The sequence below is a fragment of the Pagrus major genome, chromosome 11 (assembly GCF_040436345.1).
Source record: "Pagrus major chromosome 11, Pma_NU_1.0".
Classification (NCBI taxonomy): Eukaryota; Metazoa; Chordata; class Actinopteri; order Spariformes; family Sparidae; genus Pagrus; species Pagrus major.
Window position 1 is genome coordinate 10760291 of NC_133225.1, and position 21150 is coordinate 10781440.

General features: G+C 40.8%; 2 protein-coding genes across 2 annotated transcripts; one reads left to right on the forward strand and one right to left on the reverse strand.

The window, feature by feature from the left end:
- Positions 1 to 1476: 1476 nt before the first annotated feature.
- On the forward strand, positions 1477 to 4690 carry LOC141005079 (ras-related protein Rab-11B-like). The gene is made up of 5 exons (XM_073476835.1): positions 1477 to 1632; positions 2882 to 3077; positions 3167 to 3360; positions 3452 to 3532; positions 3955 to 4690. The coding sequence occupies exons 1-5, from the start codon at positions 1593 to 1595 to the stop codon at positions 4098 to 4100; spliced, it is 657 nt and encodes a 218-aa protein (XP_073332936.1). The 5' UTR covers positions 1477 to 1592; the 3' UTR covers positions 4101 to 4690.
- A 1274-nt stretch (positions 4691 to 5964) lies between these two features.
- Positions 5965 to 14593, reverse strand: marchf2 (membrane-associated ring finger (C3HC4) 2). The gene is made up of 5 exons (XM_073476862.1): positions 14261 to 14593; positions 10610 to 10900; positions 10217 to 10412; positions 9768 to 9977; positions 5965 to 9617 (listed from the first exon to the last, which is right to left on the reverse strand). Exons 2-5 carry the CDS (start codon positions 10789 to 10791, stop codon positions 9459 to 9461), a joined length of 747 nt encoding a protein of 248 aa, XP_073332963.1. The 5' UTR covers positions 10792 to 10900; positions 14261 to 14593; the 3' UTR covers positions 5965 to 9458.
- Positions 14594 to 21150: the final 6557 nt, after the last annotated feature.

Consider the following 21150-nt stretch of genomic DNA (forward strand, 5'->3'; position numbering starts at 1 on the left):
TGTTTCAGGTAATCAGAAGCTACTGGGTTCAGCTGCTCAGTGGTCGTGTGTTTTCGACACCATCAGTCGGCTCTCTGCATTTTCCGTTTGGGTGAAAATCTGGTTGAGTGTGTTTGAGATTTCTTTCTTACATTTTGTTTTCCCCCCCCCCGATCAGTGACTCCCACCTTCACCTTTGTTTTTTTGTTCGTCCATCATTTTGATAGAATTAGTGGGTGGCTGTGGGTTGGGATTATCTGCTTTTTCTCTCTTTTCTTTAGTTTTGGACTTGAATCTAAAAAAAAAATATATCAGCAAGTGAATCCCTCTATAGGAGGCTTGCAGGCAGACCCCTCTCAATTAATCAATAAAGACAATAATCATTAGTTGAAGTCAAGTACAAATTAGCTCCACTTCAACCAACTACACCAGTAAAATCATGCACGAGTCATAATACTATAATGTCTATGTAGTATAACAGTCACAGGGGACATTTTCATGCATTGAGTGCTTAAGTGACACTTTAAAACAGCACTTAACTTGTATTTTTCAGTATTTTTGGTGGACTTCCTCCACCACTGTGCAGACTCACTCATAATGTGAACAAGCAGAGGCCTGAAAATAAAAATACCTATCAAGAGGAAGAGCTGGTGGCTCCCTCTGCTGGCTGTCATGAGGAATCTCTTGGGGTTTCATCCTAAAACTACTGCAGTCTAATGCAACATTTATGCAGAGGGTGCAGATTGTGGTGTTGTTGAGCTGTATTATGGTACCTGAAGTGCCTGTTATGGGGTTGGACAGAGGGAACTTGAGGTTAGGCCCAGTACCATATAAATGTAAAGATAAATGGTTAACTTTACTGACTCTGAGCCACGACATGCTCAACTTTTATTTGTCAAATTAACTATAAAACAATTGAAATAAAGTTTGACGATACAATCCTAACACAAGGTCCACTTGCAGCTCTTTCCTGGGACTTTGCTCAGTTTTATGGAAATAACATTTATTGCCACTTAAACTTTGCAGGTTAAACAACTTCATAGTTTTAGGATTTCTGGTCTTGGTCGGTTTAAACATTGAGCATGAAAGTTTATTCTGAAAACTAAAAAAGTTAAACAAATATAAATCATAGGCTGCTGAGTACTTATTGGTGATTAGTTGCCACTATTGGGCTACTATTGTTTATAAAGCTGATAAAGATCATGTTTAAAAATCTAGAAAGAGATGACCTTGGCCAGAATATGATGAAATGAATGAAAAAGATGCAAAAACATTTTTATTTTTCATTTTCAGTGGCCAAATCTGATCAAACTGACCAGCAAGAAGAAGCATAATCAGTGTTTTTATCATACAGTTTTATAAATTGTGGCTGTGAGGCCTTAATGTATCACTTTAAAGGTATTTACGCAAACAAAACAGGTATAATGTTGATTACTTTACTGTACCAGGAGCTACACGCCGGTAAATCACGTGACGCAGTGCCGTGAACGCAACTCCAGTCTCTCGGCGGCTCTGCTCTCGTCTCCTGTCATCTTGGCACAGCACCCTGGTCAGGGCAGGGAAACTACTGTCTGCCATCACCGTAATCACAGACAGGTGATTGTTTTCAAACAATGGGGAACAGAGACGACGAATATGACTTCTTGTTCAAAGGTAAGCGGAAGATAAACGCCTTGTTTTGGCGTTACCTAGCGAGAAAAACTGGCTAAAGCGTAGGTTAGCATGGCTGCTAGCTGGTTTAGTATCAGCTGGTGGTGGCAGCTAGCTAGCGGTCGCTAGCCACACTGTTGTCTTAGCCTGAGCGCATGTTGGCGTGTTTTCGCACCACGTAACCTCACTTTAACTTTACCTTGAGATGTATTAGCGCCTTTTATTCGTGTCATGTCACATAGGGATATTCATGTTTTGCTACATGGGCTTCACAGAAAGTAGGGCGTGTGGTGAGTTAGCCCTGCAAGCTAGCAGCTGGTCCAACGGGTGGAGCTAACAAGTTTATTAGCAATAATCTTTTTTTTAAATCAACTTTATTGGCATCGAAGAGAAGTCGTTCTCATCTATAACCACGCTGTAAAACATACGTGTGCAAACATTAGCGTGAGACATTGACCTATTTTCTTGAGACTGCCTCATGAAATCAAGATAAATGTAATGGAAAAGAAAACAAGAGTTCCCTTTGTGGTGGACTTCCCATTCAGCTGTGCAAACCTGTCGCCTGAGGGAGGACACTCACTCCTTTATGAGAAGTATGAAGAGGAATCTGTAGTAAGGCTTTGATTTGTAGGTGATTCCCCAGCAGCCACTGTGTCTGTGATGACTCAGGGAATATTCCCAGTATGAGTCTCTGGTCACATGCTCCTTTTTACAGGTTCAGGTTCATGATAACAATGCATTTTTCTGAATGGGATCCTGCTTATTAATGTGTTGTTATGTTGAAGCACTCTGCCACGACACAAGTCACACAATGGAGCTTTACAGAGTAACACAGGTCAGATGTGTAGGATCTCACGTTGAGATTTCAAACCGTCTGATTACTCAAGAACCTGCTTTTTTTGTAACTTCCCAAGCAGTGGCGTAGATAAGAAAACAGAGAAAGCAGGATACATCACCTGTCACGAGTTTGGATGCAGGGTTTTAAATGATTAAAGAGTTCGCTCGGGCCATTACGACAGTTTGGAGATAGTGATGACGCGTAACAACAGACACAGGAACAGAGGCCTTGAGAAACCGTTGAGTCAGATTTCCCAGAGAGCAGGTCCTGGCAGCTCCTTCCTGCATGACTCCCAGCAGGGCAAAGTCTGATAAGGTTTTGTCAGTGCAGAGAGTAGAAAGAAAACAAGTCAGCACTTTCATCATGGCCGTGACAGTCAGCCACAAGGTTTGTTTGTTTCTGATTCTTTTGCAGTCGTACTAATCGGAGACTCGGGAGTGGGGAAGAGTAACCTGCTGTCCCGTTTCACGAGAAACGAGTTCAACCTGGAGAGCAAGAGCACCATCGGGGTGGAGTTCGCCACCCGCAGCATCCAGGTGGACGGCAAGACGATAAAGGCTCAAATCTGGGACACAGCTGGACAGGAACGCTACAGAGCCATCACCTCAGCGTGAGTATCTTCTTTGTGTGTAAACTGATATATATTGTACTTGAAAAAAGACATAGTTATTGTATTCATCTGGTTTATGATGTCACCAGGTATTACCGAGGTGCAGTCGGAGCTCTCCTAGTCTACGACATCGCCAAGCACCTGACATACGAGAATGTCGAGCGCTGGCTGAAGGAGCTGAGGGACCACGCTGACAACAACATCGTCATCATGCTGGTGGGAAACAAGAGCGACCTCCGCCACCTCAGGGCAGTGCCCACTGATGAGGCTCGGGCCTTTGCAGGTAAATCACCAAACATCATGGTAATAAGCAAGCCAAGCCAGCTTTATAGCCTTTTAAATACTAAAGCGTCTTTCTTTTCCTCCCACATTAGAAAAGAACACTCTGTCATTTATCGAGACTTCAGCGTTGGACTCCACAAATGTAGAAGAGGCATTCAAGAGCATCTTAACAGGTAGGAAGATGAAGACTTGGCAGTGTCTCGTGTGATGTTCTGATCTGATCTGGAGCTCTCATTGTTGCACGTAGGGCTGTACCAAAGCCTCTATTATTATTTTTAAATTAACAAAATCCTCAACTGCAGTAACATGATTCATTGGAAACTGAAATGTCTGACATGTTGATGGAGTTTTTGTTATTGTGGTTATAAAAATGTAATTTGTGGTGCTGTTTAATTGCTGCTAGACCAACCCGATAAAGTTTAAGTTCACCCAAAAATGAAAATTCAGTCATTATCTTACGCCAACATTATGAATTAAGCTTTGAAGCTTCTATTTGGCCCGAATCACATATCTTTGATTTTCCGACCACTTATAAAAAGTTCAAACAAATCAAGAGCCTCACTGCGTTCGTCTTTCTTGAATTTTCCCTCTGCAGAAATCTACCGCATCGTGTCACAGAAGCAGATAGCGGACAGATCTGCGCACGATGAGTCTCCGGGCAACAATGTAGTGGACATCAGTGTCCCGCCGACCACTGACGGGCAGAAGGGCAACAAACTGCAGTGCTGCCAGAGCCTGTGACACTCCATGACACTCATCCTCCACCTCTCCACCTCCACCCTATCATCACATCACCTGTGCACTTTTTTGTTCCCGTCGCTCTGCTCGTGGCCAACTCCCGCTGTCCTTTACTTTTCTCTCTGCCTTTCATTGTTTTATATTCTTCTGAACTCACTCGTGCTCTTTTCTTCTGCCATGAAAAAAAAAAAAAAACTTCAAGAAGCCTTTGTGTCACTTGGTCAGTTCGAGTTGTTCATGGAGTCAATGTGAAGGTTCCTGCAATGCAGGGACGAGGCATAACGAAGCCTGCGAAGTTGATTTGAACTCAACTGAAACTCTGTCGTGTGCAGGGAGGCTGGGAAACACATTTCAATGGTTACCACTAGATGGTGCTGTGTAAATAAACTACAGGCAGTTACTCCAACCTGGTGAAGCAGTGTTAATGCGTCTGACAGTGTGGTTCTTCTAACTTCTCTCTTACATCAGATAAGTTATCATGCCAAAAATATCCTCTTTATGTATTTATTGAAGAATATTTGGCATAAGTTGTCATTGTTTTACTTTAAATTTAAGAACTGTATAAATTTACAATAAAATTCTTGACAAAAGTAGCATGTTGTGTTTATATATTCTCACTGGTTTAAGAGAGGATCTGAGTCTTTCATCAAGTTCCTGGAAAGTATCTGAATACATTTACTCAAGTTCTGCACTTGAGGTACTTGTACTTTACTTCAGTACCTCTGTTTTATGGTAAATATTGTATTTGTTACATTTATCTCACAGCTGTAGTTACTGAAAAAGCTGACCAGTTTATTAATTATGACTTACAGATAAAACTAATCAACAGTATACAAGGTAGTTAAATTAGCTCCACCTTGACATCATCATAATGCTACTCACATATAAATGCAACATGTATTTATGTAAAATATAACACTTTAAAGGGACAGTTCACCCCAAAATCAAAACTCTGCCTTCTCTTTAATATGATGGAACTAGATGTAACTCGGTTTGTGGTGCATAAAGCGGCAAAAAAACACATCAGTCTAGCCCCTCTTCTTATTTCTCAGTGTGTACCTCCTCGACCCCTTTCCTCAACTCCTCTCCTCGCCTCTTAGTCACTTCCACGAGATGCAAGCAAGCGACATGAGGAGAGCGGAGTCGAGGCAGCAGGCTTTTAACAAATTCAGTCTGCCTTAAAGCGACATCAATCAAGTATGTGGCAAAGCTGAATCATCTGTCCATCGTTTTCTTATAATCTAGATGGATACGTAGCACTACATGTGAGAGGAAACATAAGTATTTTAGATTTTGGGGTGAACTTTCCCTTTAAATCACAACATTTTGCAGAACTTTTACTTTTGATACTTTAAATACCCTTCACTTGTAGTGGATTTGTGAGGAGTTTTTAAAGGAAAGATCTGAAAAGTGCTTAAATCTGGAGCGATATCAGGATTCCAGTTTCATCTTCTGTGTGCAGGCAGATAAAATAACATTTTTAATCACTAATCATACACTGAAAACATTTTTAGTGATTCCTTCCTGGAGAGCAGAGACCGTTCACCGCGGCAGCATATGGAATATTTTGAACTACTGTTTTTTGTCTTTGAACTTGTGTATTTTTTTCTAACTAAGCTGCTTATATTTCGAGTAAGGACGAGTACATTCGGAGGCTCTCCAGAGCAAGCAAAACTTGACGTGGGGCAGTTGTTTTTCATCAGGATTAATGGGTCCGTACAGCTGTGGTGAAAAACAGACTTACAGTAATGACATCAACCTCTCTGGACTAAGAGGATGATCCGTAAACAGCCATATCAGACCAAAAATAGCGATTATCATTAACACACAGCTCTCAGAACAGGAAAACAAATCACTTGAATTCATGTTCACCCATAATTTATCCTCGTGTTTTATTCGCTTTGCAAATTATTCTTGGCTGATTGCAGGTACCAGTGTTTTGATGAAGACGTGTTTTTTTCCCCCCACAGCACACCATAAACATTGTAGCATTTAAAAATGTGAAGAATTGCAACGTAAAATACAAATGACACATATCAGCATACCCGCCATCCAAAAAAGACATTTAGGATTAAAAGATTACAAAAATGTCATAAGCAACATCACATTTACATGTTTATTCGTGTAATAAACAACAAAGAAAACAAAGATTTAAGATCCCTTTCTGGATTTGAAGAGTGGAGGCTATATAAAATAAGCATTACATCATGGTTAAAGTGTTATAAGACTAAAAACTCTTTGGAGACGTGAGGATCTGTTTCATGTAAATAGCTCTGACATGAATAGAAGGAGCAGTGCTGCATACTTTGTACAGACTTCCAATACTATCAAACAAACATCAACATAGTGGTCAGTGGCTGTGTTGACTAACTGCACCTCAGCTCTTCATCTTGCTTCAGAACCAGCCCCAATAGATCCCAGTAGTCGGAGTAAAGCCTCGTTCATGACAAACAGTAAACACACGGATGATCGAATGACTCATAAGCTTGTAAGGTCCCCCCCCCCCCCCAGTTGCATCGCAGTACTGCAGGATTTAATCCTTTGTTCTGAGATCAGTTAAAAACACAAACAAAAGATTAAGTGGGGCAGAATGTGGGACAACCCACCAGGAGCTGACAGTACCAAAGTGTGATGGTGGTGTAGACGGACAGCCAGGGCAGGGATTTAACTCTTACAGCCACTAGTTACTGGTGATGCCAGCAGTCAAACACGTAAAAATATATTTTAAAAACAAATGTCTGCTCAACAGTTAGAGCCATAGCTGGTGACAATCGCCCACTAACTACTGAGATGCACCCCGTTCCCACGACTGTTTTACAACAACTTCAAGGAGCTGCTGCACATGTGATGTCATTTCAGATCATGAGGTTTCTGCAGCATGAAAATACACAGAGTGTAAAAATGTACTTGTATTAACGCCGATAACAAAATCTGCTCTGAAAAGGTGATTGAAACACCACCGCACACCAGTTTAAGTCAAATATTGTCCGAGCCTGATTGTTATAAAGTAAAAACGTGTACTACTAACAACTAATAACACAATTGTGCATAAAATCCAGACGTTTGGCCTTTTTCACAATGAATCCATGCCTTGACTTTGACATCTAGAAGATGGAAAGCACAAACTATGATCAAAGTATGCGAATCAAAAGCACGATCACTCAAAAGAACCAAATCCAAAAGCCAAATATCTTATTGTGGTTTTGGAACGTAATTCTAGCCCTTAAATGACTAAATATGAACCAGTCTGGACTAGTCTTAAGCTTCCCTCATGGACCACATTCACATGCAGCTGTTTTCCTCTGACGTCACGCTCAGGGTGGGAAGAGCTCAGCTGTGGCACTGCTGCTGTGTTACAGGTTGGTCATATAAATGTAGGGAATATGAACTTCACAGCTCTTGATTGATCAGCATCTGAAGGAGGGACATCAGGCTCCCAGATTTTCACTATCCTTATCGGTTGCTGATTAATTGGGGAACTGTCAATGATTCCCTCCATATGACATTATCACACTGATAACATTATCTGAGCTTCCCACCCTGAGCATGATGAAAATGGCCGTCGTGTTAATGTTTTTTGTGTAGTACAGCTATAAAGGTAATTTTCTTATTATAGCACACAGAATGGCACACTGACAAATAGTAACACCTGCACAATATTACTGACCCATATGCTGGATTATGTTGGTTTGAACAATAAAATCCTTCTCAATACGACCTTGTTGTTGGACTTTTCATCTGTCTCCCTTTGACCAGGCCACAGCGAGCTCAGGCGGCCATTAACCGTCTCACCATTAACTTGTGGAATGATGTAATAAACCAGGTAGTGTTTCTATGACTGGTTAATTAACAGCCACTGTAAGTGACTTGATTAGAAATGGCACCAAGCTATAAACTTCAAGAGTGAGAAGTCCCAAATGAGTCTGTTCAGAAACATCAAAACATGCTGAGGAACAAGTTTGCAGCCCCCCAAAAAAAGACGACATCCCACCAAATGGCATCTCTCGGCTTTTCTTGAAATTAGCGACGAAACAAAGCTAAAGGCAGATGAAGCCTTAGTGCTGCTTGCATAATGTACCCACCCTGAGAGTCATCGTTGGTGGGTAAAGGTTACGTTAGACTGGCAGAAGCACTACAAACACTGAGAGCACTGAGAGTTTTGTTTTGCATCAGATCAGAGAAAATGATGTTTGAGCTTGACTTGCAGGAAGTTTCTGTATCCCTGATTGCATGTGGAGTGTTTTAATAAGCTGTAACAACCAATCAGAAGGATGCTTTAGTAACCTGCATCAACAACGTTCCCCCTAAAAGCCTTTTTGATGGAGATTTCTACCTACTGTCAACAACACCTACTGGCTAAGTGCTGATAAGGAACCTCTACGAGGACGCTGTTAACCCTACTCCAGTAGGAACAATAAATCGGTTCAGGTTTTTAAACCACAAAAGAATTTTGACACCAACACTAGAAAAGAAAAAGAAAAAAATCAGAAAAAAAGAAGAAGTTATTAACAGTGCTTTGCATGCATAACTGTGCATGTTGGTAGAGGTGAAGACCTCCATGTCCACAGTGGTTTATTGCACATTCTCTGGTTTTACTAATGCTTTGCTGCCATCCAGTCTTGGATGAGATGTAAAAACAGATGCAAGGAAAAAAAACAACAACCTTGGAATAAGTCTGATAGGCTTGTCTTAAAATGAAAAGTTTCATCTCAGACAGAATACTGGCATCTGGATTTGTGAAATGTAAATACATCAAGGATCTCAAATTTGCATTTTTCCTTTAGAGATTCACGTGGACTCGCACAATAACTGCTCAAAAGAGCTCCTCGGTGGGAAACGCTGTGCAGAGAATGCAAGGCCTATGTAGTTAACAGCCCAGATGTCACATGTATCAAGCAGATATAACTCTTCATCAGTGCATCACAACAATGAATGACCTGTCATCTGCGGACCATCAGCGGGTTGTTGGAACGAAGCAAAACAATCATTAGCACATTTCACAGTCCACTACACAAGTTAGTTTGGTCATTTCTTCTTCATCAGTGGCGATGAGACTGTTTTCCCATGTTAACGTCTCTGCACATGTTCATGTCTTTGCATAAGTCTGGTCAACATCCAGCGTCAGGACAGAAAGACTCCATTCAAATGTGCTCATTTCTGCACCCACAGGAGGACAAATTAAAGAGAAAGTGATGCAAGTTAAGTTCTGATGGGGCAAAGAAGTGTTTCTTTTTTTTTTAAAAAAGCAACAAAAAAAGCCCACAAGTGCTTCTGTAAAGGCCAGCCGGCGGGGGGTTGATGTGTAGACAGTCGGCCCCCGCACATAAAGACACCATTATCACTGATCGTCCCCGTTTGGTCTCATACTATACTCTCATTGGCAGACTTCTTCATCAGTTTGGTAGACAGCAAGGAATGCTGGGAAGAGTTGGACTCCTTGGCTTCAGGAATGAGCAGACGTACTTTCTGATTTGTTCTTCTCCACTCGCTGTACAGCTGACAGTGGTAGCGGAAAGATACCTGCACAGACAACCGGGCAGAACAAAGAGGTCAGTTATGTGAAGCTGGTTATTATGGCCTTAAAATCATGTTCATGGCAAAGCAGCAAGCAATTTTAAAATCTAAGATGCATACTACAAGAGTCTAATCTGAAAGTGAATTCATTTTTACCAGCGTCCACAGGACATAGATGGTGAAGAGGGCGATGGTGAGGGCTATGAGGCCCACAGCCTGCAGCCAGCTGCCCAGCTGAAGATGGTCCTGAGCGCCCCTCAGGCACAGCCAGCCTGAAATGGCTGCTAGGGGCGTGATGAACAAGAAGCACACCATGTCGCAGAACAGCGTCCTCTTCTCATTACGAGGGCCGGGGTCCCGCAGCCACTGAGGAATAGAAAGTGGGAGAGGCAAAGGAAAAGGTAGAGACAGGTGGAAGAGAGATCTTCAGTCAAATCGTAAAGAGACAAGACACACTATAACAACAAGCAAGCAAGCAAGCAAGCAGAAAGATGAGATGGAGGAAAGCTACTCCACACAATCCTTCACAAACCACATAAAACAAAAAAAAAAACACAAGCAGAAAGATTGATGCAGACAAGGCAAAGGGCATTGACCTTTGTTACCTCTGTGAGAGGCCTCGGCCGGCGCTCGATGCTGAACTCCGTGTGGCAGAGCTCGCAGTAGCTGGTGTTGGAAGACGACAGCCACTTCTCCAAGCAGCTCTTGTGTACCGTGCCCAGGGTGCCCGTGCAGTCGCACGGAGACAGGAGGCCCTCGCTGCTGCCTCCCTCGTGGCAAATACGGCAGATGGGGCCATCGCTGAGACAAATGACGCATATTTTTCAAGTGGAAGAGTGAGTAACACATTTTACATCTGCATCAGAACATTTTATTCGCTGACATTTCTCTTGTGCTTAATAGATCAGTCATTTTTAAAATCATTACTGCTTTTCTTCTATGTGGATGTTTCTGTCCATGTTAATGACGTCTTCCCCGACAACATGAGTAACTCATACCTTTGCGTGCTCATGGGTTTGAGCACCGAGGAGAGCAAGCGTCCATCTATGGCCGTGACCTGGGTGACGTAGAGCGCCTGGCAGCCGTCGCCACCTGCCTCCTCCACGTTCTTCCACAGGCCGGTGCTGCTCGCACAGTCACACAGAGAACCGGGCAGGTGGCAACAGCCCCCTGTCGTCATGGTTTCAGTGGCCGCAGAGGTGGGGGGTGAGGGCGTAAAAAAGGTCAGAGGTGAAGGTTGACTCGGGGCGAAGTAACTCTGCACTCCACAGGTTGGAAACAGATATTTTCTACAAACAGAGAAAGAGAGAGACAGATTGAGAGTTAATGGATTTATATGCAATTAAGTATTGACAAATATATTATAATACATATGTCAAGCTGCAGGTTTAACTGGAAGATGTCCATAATCAGGCTGACAAACAAAGGCCTGAGCAACCTCGAAGAAACTCTGAGACACGTGATTTGTTGTTAAGATAAACTCTACCTAGTTAACCTTGTACGTTTTAAAGGAAATGTGCTTTTGTAACCGTCGTATACGTCACGTCCAAAGTGCAGTTTGCTCATTAACGTCGTCAGCAACTTGTCAGCATTCCTGACTTCCTTTCTTGTTCTCCAGTAGTAAGTCACACGGTTAGTCAGCGCTGTGGTTTGACAAAGAAGCTAACGCAGACATCAGACGTGATGTGACTACATCTTTCATCTTTTTTTATTTTTCAAACTTGCAACCTCAATGGTTCTTTGAGTCTAAATAAAGGTTTGAAATGAACTGAGTCTTTACACACTCATGCATCAATAATACTACTAAATAAATATAAATTAATCAACAAATAAAGTATATATTTCTCTCAAATGGATGATATTTTTTGTACTTTAACTGCATTTTTATCCGAATACTAATATTCTTTGACTCAAGTAAAACTTTGCAGGACTTTTACATGTCAGCAAGGCTTAAAACGTAAAACAACAACGTCAGAGAACGTAAAAGAACAATATAATAAGCAACATAATGCTGGATGACAGTATAAAATAACAATACAGTGTAATATGCAGTAGCTGAAGCGGGCATACTTTTATATGCTGCCTCAAAAGCAAAATATAGTACAGTGAAGTGAGACACTATGTTGATATATTGAAATTGTATTTTGTTGATTACAACACTGTGGAAAAGTTAGCTTAAGTGTCTTCCTGGTTTAAGGATGCTTAGATAACTGAAGTTCACATCACATGAAAGCAATCACAATCGTTCCCAGTGTGAGTTTGTATATTTATGATTTTGTCAACACAGTCTAGTTCTAGGTACTGTTAGCTTTATGTTACCACTGAGGCTTTAATTTCCTGCCGTGCCACAAAAACTGAGATTATCTACAAAGACATTTTGTCATTTACAAGAAAAGCTGTCTGGAGATGGGCCAATTTACCCAAAGCATTATAGCATCCATTATAAAAGCAAGTATATTTGCAGAGAGTGTGACGTGCAGCAGACTGATGAACAGCTGTCTCCCCTCAGATAACCCTTCTCTGCAGATAAGAGGCAGGCGGCCGAATGCGATGCAGCCTGTTGTACATTTGTCGTGCTGTTTGGAAATGACATCAGTAAGACATCAAAGACAAATTCATATTTCTAAGTGAAATATTTTTATTTTGACTAAAAAAAACAGATACAGGAAGAGTTATGACATAAGTCTGAATGTCTGCAGTGTTGTAAAAAGCACCCAAAAGTCATACTTGAGTGAAAGTAAAGATGAAAATATTAATATATTATTAAAATATTACTATAGTGAACCAATAAATTGAGTAAAAGCCTGAATGTTTCTGATATTTAATGTACTTATGTATCGAAAGTAATTTTCTAGTGATAAATGCACTTTTACTTGTACTACTGTATCAAAAATACCTTTTAAAAAAGCAAATTACGCATGAATTTACTCATACGACCATATTATATAGTACGGGTCAACCAATTATCGTATCTGATAAACAGAATCAACGTTTGTTTTGTCCAGTTTCCTAAATAAATTCATTTAAAGATGCACCACTTTCGCTCTGATGCAGCATGCAGACCGCAAAGTAAGTAGCAGCTGATAAAAGTACAATATTTGCCTCCAAAATGTGGTGAAGTGGAGCTATAAAGCAGCAGGAAATGGAAAATACCAACCTCGGCATTTTATTCAAGTACAGAGCTTTGAGTAAATGTACTTAGTTACATTCGATCACTGGATATGCATGAAGATACACGCTGGCATGTCGCCCACGTGCTCGACGCTGTTGCTGTCGGGAGGTTTAACACGGCAGACGGTGCAAAAATTCTTGTGTTAATTTTGTGTCTTTATTGTCTCTCCTTATAAATATTTAATACAATAATTCACACTCTACACTCATTTGAATATCACTCTTGAGAAGAGTGGTAACTACAGGTGCTGAACAAAACAACAACATCTGGTCTAATTTGAGGTAAAGACAACTGACATCTCTGATTACAGTGTAACATCATGTCAGAGAGGAGATTCCCAAAACTAACTGTTTACCTTTAAAATATGATTATTAGTATTTTGTATTTTGTTTCTTTTCATTTTCAGTTACTTTATCAGCCCTATTTATTTATTTTAACTCAGTTGTATTTCCCTCTGCTACAACTATAACGTATGGAAGGCACCTTTAGCTGAGTTAGGGGAAATGAAGCCATATGAAAATGGCAAAGTTAATATAAAATATTAATTTTGTCACATTTCTACTCATTGTATTCTAGTCGTATGCTTACGATCCAAATACTTTACCATGCTGCGTATTAGTTTCTGCAACAACAGTGATCTAATATCCCCACGGTGAACAGATTGAGCTCGTCTGTTGTATTAAATATGTTTTATTAGCTGTTATCATCTACCCTGAGACAGCTCTGTGACACTGGCTGGTGTCTGAACTTGAACCTGAAGATACAGCCCCTGGTGAGATGACCTCTGCACCCTTTTAAATCAATGGCTGAGTGTTCCTGCATCACTGACTGACTGCTGTTGTTATTTACACACACTGATACAGCATGGTACGATTAAGAGGCACGATCCCTGACCCAGATAAACAAAAGGACAGCCCTCAAAAACAAAAGACAGCAACAAAACATGTTAAGTTGTTTAAGTCTTCTCCAGTGATGTCCTGAGTGTAAACACAGGCCAGTGTTGTGTTAGAGAGGAGACAAACTCCTCAGTCATACACGTGAATGTGACTGTAGCTGATGAATATTTTCAGGAAGTGGTGGGCATTTAAACAATGGACATTTCTCTTATTATTATTATTATTTTTCCTTGGCTGTTTATCAGAGCATCCAGCTGCTGTGGTTTTGATCCAGACTATTGTCTGGAGTGAAGGGTTGTAATCAAGCCAATACAGTAAAACCCTTCCACTGCATGGCGACATAATTTATAAAAGCAGGTTATAGCTATGTTTTAGGGACATTTAAAAAAAAAAAAATCAACACTAGTCCTTTCTAATGTCATGTTTTATAAATATGAATATGTATTTTCCCATTGTACAGCAGACAGACGGTCCCGCTCCAGCTGTGCTGCTTGCTAGCTGCCAGCTGTTAGCAGCTAACTACAGTAAACTGCTAGCTGCTGTAAAAAACAAAAAAAATACAAATTAAAACATCTACTCACCCCGTGTCTTCTTACAAATGTCACACAGCAGCGGGCATCACCGCCCTGACAGCCTCGTACATCCTTCTGGTTTCATTTTCAGCTGTGTGAATTCACAGCACTGGTCCGAAAGCTAGCCGCTGATGATGCTAAGTTACAGCCCCGTGCTAGCTAGCAGCTCTCAGCTGATAACACACACACACTGAGAGAGACACACACAGCAGGCCAGCCTTCCGCTTTCCCAGGGCTTTAAATATACCCCAGGGGCTCATCATCAGCTGTCTGCCTCTGCTGTGAACACGGGCCAGACGACTGCAAAACACAATCCGGACGACTTAAAATGTGATCGGGAATAACAACAGCTCGCCAAAGGGAGGGGCGGTCACCGACAACACCACATGCGCACCGCGGAGCGGACGTAAACAGAGCAGGACAATATGATTAATAAATGTCTTTATAAAGGGAAGAAACACTGAGCAGTGCTTATAGTTTGTCCTCTATACCCTCAGCTCACTATGCAACAAATGGTCCCCATAGGCCTTGTTTTTTTTTTACATGTTAAACTAATAAAACTTCAAGAGAAAAAAAAAAGCAAATTTCACCACAACTCCTTCAAAAAGAGACCTCATTTAATTAGGAAAATAGTTTTTTAAAAAATCAACTGATTTGATCTAACAGTCCTGGAAATGTCAGATCTTATAATATAATATTAATTCTTAATAATGATTAAAACCTTAGGATTAAACAATGATGTGCACTACTCAAAATTAGTTAGTGATGTTGGGATGTATGTGCATTATTATGCAATAAAAGTCCAATTTAATGTGTCGCATTATTTTTTATATATATACAAAACACATAAAATAAAAATTCAGATATGTCACTGAAAAAACAATCAAGTGAAACATGAAAATATCCCAAATATCCCTCACTAAATTTGAAGTGTTGTTCAACTATATTCACATTGACAATATTTGGTTAAATGAGGATGAAATATCCTAAAAGTCTGGCATGATTTCACCTTGTGGAAGACCAGCTATATCATATGTGTAGATTTAATAAGGTAGCCTAATAAATAAATAATTATAAAAGGTATCCTGTGCTAATGGACTTCAATGTAATTAAAGCCTCGCCTGCTCTGTGTACAAACACCTCAGTTGACACTTCTGTTGCTAAACAACAGCAGTGGACACAACATTAAGGGTACACTGTGATTCACATATCCAAAAATAAGTCTGTCAGCTATACGGTCATGTGGATTAAGTTTATTTAGGTCTGAGTGATTCCTCTGTAATGTGAAAGTAGCAAAACATGTTTACATCCGCTGCCTTGACATCTTTTTTTTTGAAGAAATGTGACATGTCACAAGAGAAGCAACACATCGAATCGATCACACATGAAAGATTTTCTAACAGATGAGTGAAAAAGGGAAAGTTCAGCCAACCGTTTATATATTTGCATTTCTTATTTTCAGTTCCACCTTCCCGACTAACAGCCGTCAAAGTGGCCGAGTGAAAGTGTTAAATGAAGAGCATTTCAGATCGCACACATCTTTATCCATTTCCCTTCGACAGATATCACATTCAAATGACAGCAGAGGTCGATGGAGCACATTAGAGGAAATGTTAAGGACACACACACAAAAAAAAGCATACAGTGCATGTTTTTCTCTTTCCAGTGTAGTGGCAAATGAGAAACTGGGTCATGATCATGCATGTGATTAGATTTTGGAATATCCCTTGCAGTCCCAACTGTGCTCTAATTGAGCTTGAGGCTGATAAAAGACCAATGTTTGATGCACCATTTAAAATGAGCAACAGGTGCTGCCACAGTTCACCCAAGGCCACAGAAGAGGCCTGAGCAAGACATTTGTAGGTTCTTTAGAGCACACCCAAGAATGAGAATAATAAGTGATAAACCCAGGATGATCAAAAAGGTAAAAGGATGGTCCATAGGGGCGTGGGGACCCTGGACCACGGGTATAAAAAGGGGAGAATCAGCGAGAGATCTCAGTTGCCCCGGGGTAGCTCACGGATGTATATTTTCTGTTTTTGGAAATAAACACCTTTTGGACTGAGGACCTGCTGCTTTGCCTTTGATTTTTTGGACTTCAACCTTGAGCGGATTTTCAGAGTCAGATAGTGCATTAATTGGAAAGATAAGAAAAGTAGTCTCCCACTACATTTTGGCGACGCTAGCCGCGGAGGAGTGACCGGCACACAGCCTGCGGCAAAGGGACTGGGCGGGAAAGGACGGCGGAGCTCAGGCGCGCCCCACATCCACCATTAAGGTGAGACAAATTTATTATTATTATTTTACATGAGTAATGCTGTCCGCTCCTTCCCAGCCCACAAGTCTCAGGTATTTTGCTAAAACCTCTCCAAAAGAACCTAAAACTGATAAAAATTAAAATTAAAATAAATAAAAAATATATATAAAATTAAATTAAATTAAATTTTAAATTGTAAAAATAATAACCTGAATTGAGGTATTTAAGAGGCTTGACAGCAGTCTTCAGGTCAAAATCGTGAGTATGTGTGATTAATGATTATATATGTATGTTTAAGTCATATTATGTAAATGTATGATTTAGTCATGTCAATTCATGTGTGCATGTGAATTATGTCTGAATATTAATGTTCATGCATAGCCTGTCCTAACCAAATTTTAATGGTAAAACAAAAATATACATGAAGAAAGATGGATAAATGTGAAAGGATGCTTTTTAACATGTTAATTTGCATGTGGATTTGTATGTGTTTGAGTCTAGGAAGTGGAATAATATGGTATTTTGTAAAATATGCGGCAGTACCAAGAATGATGACACAAGAAAATAGTACTAATCCATTATCTGTTGAAACAAATAATTCTAGCTGTGAAGAGTAAAGAGGAGGGACAGATCAGCTGAGGATAAAATGCATGTTAATGTCTGAACAAGTTGTTATCGTTGTCTAAGCGTCTTATCAGTTGTTATCATTGTTCAAAGAAAAAATCTGAAGAAGTCGTTAATAAGTTTTATTGATGTTTGAGATTTGAGCAAGCGCTCGTAGCGACCCGACGGGAGGGTCGAAAGAACTATATGTCTAATCAGTTGTTATTGTTGTTTAAAAAGTCTGAATAAGTCGTTAAATAAGTTGTTGTTGTGGTTTGAGATTCAAACAAGAGCTCGTTGCGACCCGGGTGAAGGGTCAAGAGAACTGGCGGTCTTACGTATAATCACCGTGCCCTCTCCGGGGTGATTTAGACGCGGGAAGTTCTGTATGGCAGGGAAGCCAGGTCATCGTGCCCTCTCTGGGATGACTAAAATAAGATAAAAGGATCCAAAGACAGCGCCTAAGTAAGAGGGCTGTGACATAGTAGTGAAACAGCTGTAGAGTAGAAAAAAATAAGAAAATAGCATAAGGCCTTTGTAAATATATGTACAAAAAAGCATGAAATAGTTGAAATAGTTGAAATATGCATGAATATATGTCATAAAATAAAAGAGGAGTATGAGTACTGTGTAAATAATAAAGAGAATAATTGAGGCAGAACAAGTTATAAGAAATAAAATTATATTAAGAAATAAATTATTAACTATTAAAAAATACATTATTAAGAAATAATAATAAGAAAATAAAAGCAGTAAAACGCAGTGAAGAAGAAATTAAGAAAACTTGTTTGACAAAAATATGTAAATAATAAATAATATATAATATATAATAATAATATAATAATATTGAAATTGATTAAGAGAAAAAGAGATTAATAATTGGAGGGCCAGAAGAGGAGCAGTCTAATCTAAAAAGATAACGGCGGCAAGAAAGAAAAATAGAAGATAAAAGCAGCGCGGGGCCTGCTGTACCAGTTAGCGTCTAACAGAATGGGCATAACGCACAGTAAGCGGCCGACGGGATTGACACCAGTTGAACTAGTAATGTTGAAACATCCAACACAAAAGAGAAAAATCCAGGAGTGCATGAAAAAGTGGCACAGAGTATCCTCCGGAGCCACTAAGTGGCCGATAACAGGGACTTTTGACCTAAATTATTGTGACCGAATAGAGGCTGAATTACGGAGAAAAGACCTAAAAAAAAAATGATAAAAATCAAAATAAAAAGATGAATCACACTGAACAGAGAGATGTGCTGCAGTACTTCAAAATAGAAGGAACACCGAGGCTAATGGCAGTACAACAAAAAAGGGAGCAGAATAAAACAAAGCCCACTGCTCCGGTCTTAGAAGCACAAACACCGCCACCGCCATACGTGTCTGGGGAGGAAATAAGACAGTTTCCACTGTGAGAAGTGGATGGGAGAATAGTGGGAAAACTTACAGTAGACTTGAGAGAGAAAATGGAACATCAGAAGCAAATAACACACACAAAAGCCAAAAGATTAGTGAAGACCTTGAATACTAGCCAACGCTCAGCACAGCACAAAAGAACACACAGTCAGGGTAGTATTTCAGAGGATTTAGACCACAGCCAAACCTCTGAGCATTTAGCAGAAAATTTAGACAGAGAAGGAAGCGACCATGACAGTGATGTGACTGATCTTGACCGTGACGTATCACCAGCACCGTCCGAAACACAGACGGTGAAAAGCAGAGAGCAACAACAACATGGTACAGCACGGCACTCCACTCCAACACAACATGCACTAGACCCTAAAGTGTTCGAGGAGTTCAGCAGGCTGATGGAGAAGCTGGAAGAAAGTCAAAAACCACATGCACACACACTCCCCTGTGAAGACAGAAGGGGAGTGAGAGAATGGCTCAAGTACTCCCACCCAGGCGACAGACAGCTGCACAGAGGCCAAATTGAACCATGGGAAATGGAGTTTGGAATACAAAGATGCAGAGAAATAGAAGAAAAAATAGAAACTGGAAAGGCCACACGGGAGGAAAAGCAGTGGTACCACGAATGTAAAGCACAGCTCGTGAAAGACGCAGGAAAACACTCAGGCTACACACCTGATTGGAATGGCTTAATGAAAAGCTTTCGTCAACAATACGAAGCTGACATGATAAAAGAGGAACAGGAGATATTAAAGGAACAGGCACAGGAGAGGAACAGAGCCAAATCACGACAACCTCTGACATATGAGGTAAACTTGGCAGTTGCCGGAAATATGGACACAGGGTTAAATCACCTGCAACTACGAAGGCGACGCATCCCTGATTATCATACAAAGGTCAACCCACTCACTGGAGAGAGAGAGGAGGAAGAGGAACTCTCTGAAGAAGAGGAAAGAAAAGGTGAAGGGTCAAAGGAAACAATACTGCCCCTCCTGGCCAAAGGACCAGGCGAGGCTGAAAGATATGTGCCCTGGAGTTTCATGGACATGACAGGGTTAATAAACTGTCTACCTGCACTAACAGAAGGAGCTGATAAATGGATCAGAGCCTTTGAGGAAAACACAGGAGGAGTAAAGCTGGCGCTGGGAGATATTAAGGCCATACTAATGAAGATAGTAGGCCAGCAGATGGCGGCCGAAATCTTTGAAGATGGAAGTGCAAGAGCATTAAATCATAATCACTATCATGATGCTAAACCCTTTGGACACTATCGAACAAAAATATGGGAGGCATTACGAAACAAGTATCCATCTAAAATGGATCCATCCAAGCTGGAAAGGCAGACTTTGAAAGAAGGAGAAAATCCAACACAGTTTTTACATGAGTTTCAAAGAAAATGGAAGGAAGAAACTGGAAGTGACTGGAACGCAAATGAAGCATCTAAAGCTCTGTTCAAGCTGTATGTGAAAAATGCCATGCCAAAAGAAGTACAAAATAAACTAAACCAAGTGGTTGGCCTGATGAAAATGGACTGGCCTGTGTTTTCAGAACACATTGTACATTATGTGGATACATACAGAGCTGAAAAGTCAAGCCAAGAAGAACAGAGCAGAATGTTAGCTGGAAAGCTAACACAACTCCAGATTGGAGAATTGACCAAGAACATCAAGAAAGACAAAGATAAGGCTAAATACCAAGCATCAGTGACAACTACAGCATCAGAAATCAAGCCTAATCCTGCACCTGAGGTAAAAGCTGAGCCAGCAATCACTCAGGCACCAATGTTTGCAGCAGCAGCGGCACCACCACAAACTCTGCAACAGCCCTCAGCTGTCCAGCAACCAAACTATGCAACAGCTCCAACAACAATGCAACAAGCTCCTCCAATACACGTGCATTTTGACCAAGGAGGAAACACCGGCTACCCGCCACAGGGTAGAGGAAGAGCAAATCAAAATGGAGGACCGCCACAAAGAGGAAGATGGAGAAGAGGACCTCCACAAATGCAATACCAACGTCAACAGCCTTCATATGGCCAACCAGCACAAAACACACAACGACAAAACAGCCAATGCTGGGGATGTGGACAATCTGGACACTTGCAGAGAAACTGCCCAACCAATCCCTGGATGGGACCCGCAGCACAATGGCAATAGGGATGCCCAGAGAAACCTGAAGGGGAAGTTATAACACCTGTTCTAACCATGCAACCACAAACTGAGCCCACCATAGAGGTAACAATACAGAATCGTCAGCATAATTTTATGGTGGACACAGGAGCAACACACTCCTGTATTGGAAAAGAAGGAGCTGGGCTTCCCCTTTCATCAGCAAAAATTCGGACAGTTGGTTTCTCTGGGAAGACTCAAATAATACCAATGACAGAACCAGTTCCTATGAAAATTGCAGGAAGAACTGTTTATGCGCCACTACTCTACTCAGTTGACACACCCATCAATCTATTAGGAAGAGACATTTTGTGTACACTACAAGCAAGAATAATGTGCACACCGGATGGCTTACATTTCGATCTGCCAGAAGAAAATCTGCAGACATTAATGGCACCAGTGATGGAACAACATATGGTGACCAAAGAAGCACATGTATATTGGATGAAAATAACCTCACCAAAC

Bases quoted from the DNA above. Each gene is read 5' to 3' on its own strand.
- marchf2 (XM_073476862.1), bottom strand. From the start codon at position 10,791: ATGACGACAGGGGGCTGTTGCCACCTGCCCGGTTCTCTGTGTGACTGT. The intron at 10,413-10,609 runs GTATGAGTTACT...CATTTGTCTCAG, and splicing joins AAACCCATGAGCACGCAAAG to CGATGGCCCCATCTGCCGTA. The intron at 9,618-9,767 runs GTAAAAATGAAT...TTGTCTGTGCAG, and splicing joins TCTATGTCCTGTGGACGCTG to GTATCTTTCCGCTACCACTG.
- LOC141005079 (XM_073476835.1), top strand. From the start codon at position 1,593: ATGGGGAACAGAGACGACGAATATGACTTCTTGTTCAAAG. The intron at 3,078-3,166 runs GTGAGTATCTTC...TGATGTCACCAG, and splicing joins TACAGAGCCATCACCTCAGC to GTATTACCGAGGTGCAGTCG. The intron at 3,533-3,954 runs GTAGGAAGATGA...TTCCCTCTGCAG, and splicing joins ATTCAAGAGCATCTTAACAG to AAATCTACCGCATCGTGTCA.